Source organism: Coffea eugenioides, chromosome 9 (assembly GCF_003713205.1).
Source record: "Coffea eugenioides isolate CCC68of chromosome 9, Ceug_1.0, whole genome shotgun sequence".
In the NCBI taxonomy this organism is placed as follows: Eukaryota; Viridiplantae; Streptophyta; class Magnoliopsida; order Gentianales; family Rubiaceae; genus Coffea; species Coffea eugenioides.
In genome coordinates, this window is record NC_040043.1 from 11,463,950 (window position 1) to 11,475,191 (window position 11,242).

The 11,242-nt window shown below is 29.2% G+C and overlaps 1 protein-coding gene across 1 annotated transcript; it reads left to right on the plus strand.

The window, feature by feature from the left end:
* The first annotated feature begins 1,662 nt into the window (after positions 1–1,662).
* LOC113783797 (glucan endo-1,3-beta-glucosidase 13-like) lies at positions 1,663–5,288 on the plus strand. The gene is made up of 4 exons (XM_027330014.1): positions 1,663–1,921; positions 3,824–4,162; positions 4,811–4,841; positions 4,975–5,288. Exons 1-4 carry the CDS (start codon positions 1,864–1,866, stop codon positions 5,072–5,074), a joined length of 528 nt encoding a protein of 175 aa, XP_027185815.1. The 5' UTR covers positions 1,663–1,863; the 3' UTR covers positions 5,075–5,288.
* The last annotated feature ends 5,954 nt before the right edge of the window (positions 5,289–11,242 follow it).

Genomic DNA, 11,242 nt, shown 5'->3' on the forward strand with positions numbered 1-11,242 from the left:
ATTCAAAAGATGTATAATAGTGCATGATTTTGATCTAGAAATGAGTTCCTCTCCCACCTCAATCTCTTGGCTCAATTTGGCTCTAGCATGAATTAAAGTACGAATAATATAGATGTTATCTATTGACAAAAATGACTCTAAAATAAATTGAAATAAGAGCAGCATAGATTTTTTTATCAGTTTTATCAATTGACTTTTGCTGATTAAATAAATCTAATCCCAGAACTAACCTCAAAAGCCGGCAAGAGCAGCATAGATGTTAACGATTAAAAAAAAAAATCTATGCAAGTTGAGGCTCGACTTTTGAGCCAAGCCGACTACACTAGTTCACAATAAAGTGACGGAAACTCATTCACGTAAAGTTCCCTTCTTTGTCAAGGTAAATCAGCGGTACCTTAGAACCCTTAGGTGATGACTATTATTGATGAAGAAAGTTAACTCTACAGGCTAAAGGGCTTCTGTAATCGACAGCACTGTACCGTATGCAGAACAAATGCACAAACCACGATGGTACTGGCTAAAACAAGTAAAACAATAATAATATTTAATTTTTAGTTTAAAACTTTGAAAAACGTGTAAAAATTTGTTGTTATACACTTGTCAATTTGTTATGCAAATACACATATTTATTGTGCTTGTGCACATCTTGTAAAGTGCAATCTGCCCACAATTTTAGTGAACATGAGAATTTCACCTAATAAAACTGAGCACGTACTGCAAAATCCAGTTTGCTTACAAATTTATTGAAAAGGGAATTTCACACGATAATACCAGAACCTTGTATACCCAAAAAGTCAAATTCTACAGTGGTTAAAGCCAGTGAAAATTCATGAATAACCGAATAACTGCCTAAAAAGTTAAAATCCGCATTCTTAATTTTAACTGAACTGTGACACACACAGTTAACTTTTAGGGAATGCACACTTAAGGACTCATATTGTAGTTAGGGTCGCGTTTTGATTGCTATTTTCTAAATTTTTTATAAAAAAAATATATTGTAACGATTTGATGTATATATAATAAAAAGATAATTAAAAAATATGTTCACGAAATGTGTTCTGGAACAAAAAATGTATCTGAATTAACACTTAATTAAGTACTTGGCTTCCTCAATAGGCATTAGTAGTACCTAAAGATAATTAAAGCCGATGGGAAAAGCCAGAAAACCACATATAGATAAGAGAAAAAGAGAATATTCTACTTTCTTTTTTGGATTAATTCTATTTTGCACCCCTCTATTATAATCTAATATCTACTTTGGTCTCTAAATTGTAAATGAGGACAGTTTTAGTTCCTAAACTATATCTTGATTCCTACATTGATCCTAATCTCTAACGTGAAATGTTTTAATCTCTAAACTAAATTTCGATTCTTAATTTGGTATCTAAACTTTCCTCTTCCCTCTAATTTTGAGATTTTGTGGGACAATTTTTATAGTTTAGAACTAAAAAAGTGTCTCAATGTATAATTAGGGACCAAAGTAAGAATCGACACATTGCTGAGGGGTGCAAAATGAAATTAAACCTTTTTTTAAATTTTTTTTTTTTGCGCAAAGAAAATCCCACTTGAAGTAACAGCTGATTCTCTCTTTCATATACACTCTACTGACTACAGCCTAAGCCTTAATCCTATGGCAGTATAACAAGTCACTCTCACTCTTAACACTGCGTGTACTCTCCGGGTGCTTTAGTGTGTGTGAGAGAAAGCAAGAATACCAAAGGCTGAACACTGATTATGCATTCTGTCACGCCCGCTCAGAAGATTTGAATTTATCATCTGGAGATTTGTGTGGGTGGAAGAAGGCATTATAGTGTGGTTCAAACGAAGCCCAGAAGGCAGAAAACTTCTATATCCCATTGCAGTATGAGAAGAAATTTGGTTTGGTTGCTTTTGAGCTTCATTTTTGTGGAATGCTGGTTAGGTATGTTTTCTCTTTGTCTTTTTATTTTTATTTTTTAATTTTCTTCCTCATTGCATGCCTTGTTTGTTGGTGTTTGTGCTTTGTTTTTAATTTATTTTTTTCTTGAGTTCTTTTTTTAAAAAAAGTCATGTTTGCAGCATGTTTTTTGTGGAAGAAATACTTTGGAAGAATGCCATTTTGCTGGTATTGTTTGTGTTTTGCTAGTGCTTTATTTTATTGTTGTGAAAAAGACAATAATATATGTCCAATAGAGGAAAAAGAAAAAAAAAAAGGAAAATGAGTTGAAAATCATGTGTTAAGAAGTAGTATCATGTTCTGCATTACTTATTATGTGAGATTTGCTTATAGGAAAACTTATCTTCTTTATTGATGCATGTATTGTGGTTTTTCTGACAGAAATTTCTTCTTGTTAGGCTGTTACCTCTATTTAAAATGCCATAAATGAAAAAAAAAAAAGAAAAAAGAAAACCTTAATTGAACAGTTGGTTTGACCAAGCAAACAACCCACAATTAAAATAAAAAAAATATTAGTGTCATTTCATGTTAATCTAATAACAGAGATTAACATGTTGATTATCGGGGGGCGGGGGGGGGGGTAAATTGTTAGTCTTATAGTGTGACATTGTGCTCTAGTCTAGCACCAAGTCTATTACTTATGCTAATTTCAGTAAGTAAATTTGCTACATATATATATATATATAATGATGATTGTTTTTTTGGTAATTTATCTATAAAATGTTTGAGTTAATTAATCTAGACCTGAATCCAAAATCAGCCCAACTGTTCAGATATGCTATGCTTTGCTTCCTTACTCGGGCTTTGGATTGGTGCTTTTAGCCAGTGGGGCTCCTAAAAGCGATTATTAAACAGTTTCTAGAGGCGAAATTCCAAGCAAAGAGATTTTCTTCAAGATTTAAAATAAAGAAAAGGGAGAACAAAAGGTTGTCCTAGGTACTTTTAAGAGTGTGGAATAGAGGTAAATGATTTTTTCATCATATTCAGATCTAACTCCTCAAAAAATTTTAATTTTAGATATTCTGTCCTAAATCTGAAATCTTAATGTTAATATTGGAAATAAAACCTCATTCTTTTTTTTTAAATATTTTTTCTAACAGGGAAGGGATGTGATTTAAGAAGCGAGGAGGGGAGGGGAAGGGAGATTTGAACCCAAGGCTTTTAATAAAATGCTATAAATTTTAGAAAATGGTCATTCCTTAATATCAACAGTTGGGAAACACAGAAATCTTTTGACCTATTAGATATTTGGAAAATTATCCCAAAAGAGCTGGACAGTAATTACCAGGTGTTAACTTTAGTTATGCAGGGATGTTAGGAAGATTGTTTTGTACTTTAGCAAGCGTACATCTTTTTGTGTACATTTTTATTTTCTCATTCTGGCATAGCAAGTTCCACTTTTTAACTTATTTATTTATTTATTCTGGCATAGCAAGGTTCACTTTTTTCTTTTCTTTTCTGTTATTTTCTTTTTAGCAGCTCAATTGCTATAGTAAATGAGAGTACAATTTTATTAACAAAGAAAAAAAAAATATAGAGATATTTTCAATTATGACACACGAAAGGTAAGTGCAAGCTAAAATGTGAGCAAAAATGGATTGATAACTTTTGAGAACAATTTTTATTTCTTAGTTCTCATTTCCTCTTTTGCATATTTAAGTTCTAGCCACATATATATAAATGTATATATAGGATTAATCTTTTCTATACTGTCAGTGTGTATGCACTGACGAGTCTAAATGCCGATTATACCATCTCAATTTAAATTTAAACACCAAACTTTGAATGTGTCATATATTTATATATACATGTGTGTGTGTGGGTCTGAGAGAGAGATTATGTTAAAAGTATTTATCCTCTGCTATTTTGGTTTTCTTGGGCCAATAGTTGGGGCTATTGGGGCCATGGTCCAAGAGAAAGCAGATGCAGCCACTCCCTTTACAACACCATCACCTCCAGAAGGCAACACAACCTTCCTGGATGGGACAGCTTGGTGCGTAGCTCTTGCTGGGGTGCCTCAAATGGATTTACAGAATGCTTTGGACTGGGCATGTGGGCCGGGTAAGGCTGATTGTAGCCCAATTCAAACTGGTGGCCGATGCTTTGACCCCGATACACTTGTGGCCCATGCATCTTTCGCTTTCAACAGCTACTACCAACAAAATGGGAATTCTGATATTGCTTGCAATTTTGGAGGAACAGCCACCTTAACCAAAAGTAACCCAAGTGAGTTTAAAGTTCTATGCTAAACTGATGGCATTTTTTTTATGCCTTTTTTTTTTTTTTAGTTTGGTTAGATTTTTCCATGTCAATCTCTTAATAATGGAATGTCCATGAGTTAAGTTCATGAAATTGAGAATACATGAAAAGAATAGAATATAGAAGACATAATATAGACAGAACCAAAAAATTTCCTTTGAGGAAGCGAACTCTAATTCAATTAAATCTTAAGTACGTAGCTTAAAATATTTTTTATTTTTTCGGCCGCAAAAGTTAAATCTATAAAGAAAATTGTTTGAAAATTTTAATTTCTTAATGGAGAAAAACTCAAATTTTTCCAAAAAGGCCCAAAACTTGGGGGCCCAAGGGCTCTCCCCCGCCACCCGCTACTTCCGTCCTTGATAGAAGAGACTAATATCTTTTTAAATAATCTTAGGCAATGAGACAAGAATACTTGTTTATGGTGGGCTCTAAAGCGTAGTCCCCTCCCACCCCGGCCCAAAAAATAGGCCTTGCGAGAGAATATTTTGCTTGCGTTTGGAAGTTAAATCTATTTGATTAAAAGTTGATAACCTTTTAATCTTATTATGTGTGACCCTAGTTTTAAAGAACCATAATCTAGATATCTGGTCAATCTCATGATTTTTATTGCAGGTGATGAGGAATGCAGCTATGACACATCTGGGTATGTTCATCAATTCACATGTTCATTTTGTGGCCATCTTATTGTATATTTCTTTCTATTTGGGGTGTTGGGGAAGAGAAGAAATTGAATATGTTTTTTTTTTTATTAATTTTACTCCAATATTTTCATGCAGGTCCATAAAATCCTCAGCCCCACAGTTATCAAACCATAAACCGCAAATTACTTGGTGGAAACTTGCCATGATAGTTCTTCTGTTGTATGCAAGAAATTAATCAATGGTAGACTGATTTTCATCTGCCCAAAAGCCTAAATGCTACAAAGGGCAGAAAAATGGTCCAATATAGTTCTTTGTTGGTGGATTGGTGGGCATCAGACTTTCAGTTTCAGAGGGATCTTTTCAAATGTGTATAGGTTTCAGTTTCTTGAATTTCTTTGGAAAGTGACTATTCTGGTTTCCTTCTTGTTGTTGGTTTAGAATCCAATATCACTGGCCAATTTTTCTCGCAGTTTTTCTTTTAACTAGCTATCATCTCCTTCGGGATCTCTAGGTCCTTGGGTCTAATCAGATTTGGTACCTCTCCAATGAATTCTCTCTCCATTTCTCACAATACACACATAGATATATAATATGTGTCTTGAATTATTAGGAAGGAACATAATTATTTTAAATTTGACTAATCCTAACTTTTGTTAATAAATGAAAACACGTGTCATGTATCCAAACGTGCACTGTGGAAAACAGAGAGAGAATTCACTTGAGAGGAGCTAAGTTTGGATCTAATCCTCGTTTTCCTTTTATTTCTTAAATCTTACCCTATCCTTCCTAAAACAAAAAACGAAAAGCTATCATCTCTTGCGTTATCCAAGGGAAAAGGAAAAGTGAAAAAGTTATCATCTCGCGCGATGCGTTGGTTGTTTTTCTAGTTATGAAGTAGTTGATATGAGAAGGAAATTAAATGACAATTCATTTCATATGCAAATTAGTGCTCTTTAACCGGATCCATAGGAAATTAGCAATATTTAACTAAATTTGCCAGTGGATTTTATCTCGATGAGTTAAAGGAATTTAATAATTAGATCCATTATAAGCAACACCTCAATATGACAGATTGTAACATTGTAGTAGCGATTCTTTCTTGTGCAATGAATAGATCTTTTGTGTCAAATTCATATTTCCTTGAAGATATGTTATTTAAGAGAAAAATATAATAATTGTGTTGCACCATCGAGAAATTTAATAATATTCTTTTACCTTTATAGAAAGAAAAATTACAAAGAAAGAATAAAAGAGTATTTTACAAGAGAAAAGAAAGAAACAAAAAGGGGCTGAAAACTAAACTCTTATCCTATCAACCTCACAAATGTGAAGTGTCAATGAAAAACAAGGATAAATAATACTGAACCCCCTTCTAGTATTTCTAAAAGTCACTCACCTCCCTTCTTAATTTTGAATTAACAAGGGCATCCTATTTATATTGCTATATATTATCAATCACCTTCCCTATTGGCTCCTTGATTTTTAAATCACAAGGAGCTCCTCTCTAAATTGCTATATATTATCAACCACTTTTCCTATTGGTAACTAGATTGATAACGAGAGTTAACTAATCTTTTCATTAATACACTCTTACATTTCCAAAATGCGCTCAAAATGACATCTTTTATTCTTTTCCACAAAGTTGTACATTGATAGCCGGTCAAATTTTCTTTTCTTTAGCTCTTTTGGCAAAATTGAACATTACAATGCATCAAAATTCAATAAAGTAAAGTAAAGAGTGCATAGGTAACAATATAATATCCAAAGCTTTCGTACATTTGTAAGACATACCAAGATTGTATATTTAAGACATACCAATTTTACTCTCTTTTCGTAAAGTTTTAGAAATATCACTTACTTCCTCTATTAGCAATTTGGGACCCATAATTTAGATCATTAATGGTGAAATGACTCTAATATCCTTATAACTTAAGATATTTTACGCATATTTATAGAGAGAAATAATTAAGATGAAATTCTCTCATTAAGATGAAAAGTATCTAATTATGCATATTTACTCATTGGGTATAGTATGAAGTATGGAAAAATAAAAATAACCTATAAAGATTTACTACCTCTTATTACTTTTAGTGGAATAAGTACATATTTCATATAATAAGACTAATATGAAATAAGTATCATAAAGGATATTAATTATATGGGAAACATTTATTGATAGGTGAAATTATCTACTTGACTTTTCTCATTACTTGGGTGGTCATGATGCATTGCTAAATACCAATCTTGATCTATAAAAATAAGTTAATTGATTAGTTGAATCATTAATAAATTAAAAGTGTTTAATTTATCTAATTTTTATTGAGAATTTTAATTTATACTTATAATTATTGCTAACACTATGAGAAACATAATAAATCATATGCATTAGAACTTTATTTGTTAGATTAAAAGAAATTCAAGTGGAAACTTGAATGATAAGTTTTAATAACTTATAGTTTAATTTGTGAGACAGGTTAAATTTGAGAGACTTAATAGTGCAAATATAGTTACGTTTTCTATAACAAGACTTATATTTAAAGATGGAAATATAATCTATTTGGAAATAAGTTTTTATAGACATTTGGTAACCTATTTTTCTACAAATACTCTCATAGGTTAGACTAACAAGACTAATCAACATCGATTGACTTGTGTAAGATTTCATAAAAATCTAGAGAGAAAAAAAAAAGAAGAAAATTGGCTCCTTAGAGAAAGAATGCATCGCTTCTTTCTCTCTCATATTCTACCAATTCTGAAGTTTAATAAGCTTTAGGGTTTCTTCATCTTCTCTATCGATAACTCGTGAGTTCTACTTCTAATTATAAACTGGCACTTTTTTAGTTAGGCAATCTCTACATTGGAGATTCAAGTTAAAGAAATTTGTTTAAGGAGAAGACAGATCTCTACAATTTCTCTTTTTAATTTCAATCATTAAGATGAAGATTTTTGTGGGAAAGAGGAAGAATTAAAGAAAGAAGAAAGAGGCAAAGAAAATAAAAGAGCACACAAGGGGAAAGGAAAAAAATAAAAGAGAAAAATAAGAATTTAGAATAATAGAGGGATAATTTTGTCCAATGGGGGATAAAGTGAGACAAAAAAAATGGTTAGGGGGTATAGTGAGAAATGAGGTAAGCATTTTTTTTGAATGCATTATCATCTTATTAATATTACAAATAAAGAGCCAATTTTTTTGTTTAACAACAAAAGAAAAACTTTTGAAAGTAAAAGAATGGGCAAAACCATGCAAGAAAAGAATAGTATAAGCAAGAATATATTCAAACAAATTAGACAAAAATAATGGAAAATTTGTAGAAAAAAGTATTAAAATTAACCTAAAACATATTTACTCACTGTGGAAGGAAAAACAAATGAGCAATATTTGATCTAAGTTAAGTATTCGTTGATTTGAGGAAGGAAAACAGAATGTGAGAATTGAAAAATTAAAATCACAGAGGTTGTATATGTTTCTCAATATGAGAACTGAAGAATAAAAGTGGGAAATGGTAAATTAAAATTACAAAGTTGCATATGTGGATTTATGGAGTCCATACTTTAAGATATGCTGTGTATATGTATGTGTGTGAAGGTTATTATTATTAATTTAGTTTTAAATTTTAAATTTAGAAAGGAAACTATCTATATTTTGGTGTTATTTTAGGACGCAAATGAAACAGCAATTTTTTTTAAAAAAAAAATTTTAATGTGTCAATAACAGGTTGAACATGTCAACTCATGGATAAACCCATTACAAGCCATTTTATTTGCATATTATGTAGGGGTGAGCATCGATTTACCTTCTGAATTCAAATTCATAGTTTTACATGCATATCTTTATATATCCTTATCATATGACTATAATAATATAAATATTAGTATGTTTTTAATATAATTATAAATTATTATATACATTTTTATACACAATGAGTTAGTAACATATTACATAGAGTAATTGTATTGTTATTTATCATATTCTATACAATTCTTAATTCTACACCTATGTACCAATTATCATATTTGTATATTTAATATAAGTATTTAATAATAATCTTATCCTTATAGCTGCAGTGACTTAATTGCGAATTATTCTTGACACTTCATGAAAGCAAGTAGAATTTCACCTTAGTTCAAGAACATATGAAACTGATAAAGATTTTGATTTTTTTTCCCCACTAATAGCCAATCATTATCCATTTAAATTGACTAAATTTGGTAATATAGTGTCACTTGGACTAGTTTGGCTTCATTGGCTCAAGCTACAAGACATGAAAAATTTAAAGTCAAACATCGATTTCCTCAATACTTCTAAAGTAAATACTCCATCCGTCCCGTTTTGTTAGTCTTGATTTTTTTTTCACACAGATTAAGAAAGTGTAATTAATTTGGTTGGAAACATAAATTTAGATTAATAATTTCCTAAAATACCCTTATGCTAATCACGAAGAGTGCCAATTAATATCAGTTACAGCTAATGGTGCCAATAAATATCAGTTACCGCCAATAGTGCACCCTGATTGTTTCAATTACCGCCAATAGTGCCAATAAATATCAGTTGCTGCTAATACTCCATTTCATAATCCATTTCAGGCGCCTAATACTCCATTTCATTTTCAATCATCCGCCAATAATGGATTCAACATTTGAGAAACAACACGCTCACGTTCTTGAGAAGCAGATACATAGCCATCTTCTTTTGGTAGAGTATTTAAATCCAATAATGGTCTCACCGATTTGAACTTGGGCTGAAAATATTCTTGCACTTGAGAAAAAGTAGATTCTTGCTCTTCAGTTGTAGGAGCAAAACTATCTTCTTGTGATGGAACATTTACGTCAATTGATGGCTTCACCGATTTCAACTTGGGCAAAAAAATCCTCTGCATTTCAAAGACAACTTGTGCACATTCTTGACTCGTTGAGATGAGATCATATTCTTTTGTTGGTGTTTCATCAGAAAAATTGTGAGAATATGGATGGTTTTTCAAAATTTCACTCATGATTTTGTAAATAATGATGCCATTATTTGTTTCCCTCCTGATATAAATAAATTTCAAAGAATAACAAAAATAGACTTTTCATTTATCTATGTATTGGAAAAGCTCAATGTATTCAATGTAGTGGGTTAGTATTTAATAACAATGTATTAATAACAAGATATTTAATAAGGGTATTTTAGACAATTTGAAAGATTACTACATTACTTAATGGGAAAGTGGACTACAATTTGGGACAGATGAAAAAGGAAAACAAGACTAAGGTGGCGTTTGGTTCGCACATCGGAATTGGATTCGGATTCGGAATCGGATATCTTGGGTTTGGAATGAGGTCATTCATTCCAATACATTTGTTTGGTTCAAGTACCTGGAATGTGTATCATTACTATAGTTGATGTTTGGTTCGTCGACTCTTTCGGAATGGAATATAATAAATATATTATAAATCACATTGTAAATGATAGTTATTGGCTCTTTGTAAATGAGATATAAGAAATTTTTACTAATTAAATATACTAGTATAAATGTATTAGTAAATTTAGTCTAACTGATTAATAATTTCTATTAGTAAACATATATAATTATTAGTATAATTGATAATATTAATTATATTACACAAATTAATATACATTATATAATACATATAACTAATATTATTATTATTATAAGTTTGTAACTAATTAAATTAAATATTATATATATATAATTAAATATAAATATACAAATGTTATAATATAAATATACAATTATAATTATATAATATATACAAATATTAATTATACAAATATTTTATATAAATGTAATATATATTACATATTAAATATAGTTGTTATTATATATTATTATATTTAAAATAATAATAATTATTATTAATATTATATAATTTATTAATATTACATACATGTATATATTATAATTATACGCACATATAATATACATTTATAAATATACATATATATTATAAATATATTATTATATAATATTAATAAATTTATAATATATATTATATAAGTATAATTATATTTAACTAAATAATTATAATATATAATTATATAATATAATAATATCATTATTATAAGTTTGTAACTAATTAAATTAAATATTATATATAATTAATTATAATTATATGAAAGTTATAATATAAATATATAATTTATATAATATATAAATATTAATTGTACTAATATTTTATATAAATATAATGCATATTAATTAGATATAGTTATTATATATTATTATATTTAAAATAATAAATATAATTATAATTATATAATTTATTAATATTATATACATGTATTTATTTTAATTATATGCACATATAATATACATTTATAGATATACATATATATTATAAATATATTATTATATAATATTAATAAATTTATAATATATATTATATAAATATAATTATATTT

Coding starts and splice junctions, on each gene's coding strand:
- LOC113783797 (XM_027330014.1), top strand. CDS start 1,864: ATGAGAAGAAATTTGGTTTGGTTGCTTTTGAGCTTCATTTTTGTGGAA. Junction 4,163..4,810: donor CTTAACCAAAAGTAACCCAA/GTGAGTTTAAAG, acceptor TTTTTATTGCAG/GTGATGAGGAATGCAGCTAT. Junction 4,842..4,974: donor TGCAGCTATGACACATCTGG/GTATGTTCATCA, acceptor ATTTTCATGCAG/GTCCATAAAATCCTCAGCCC.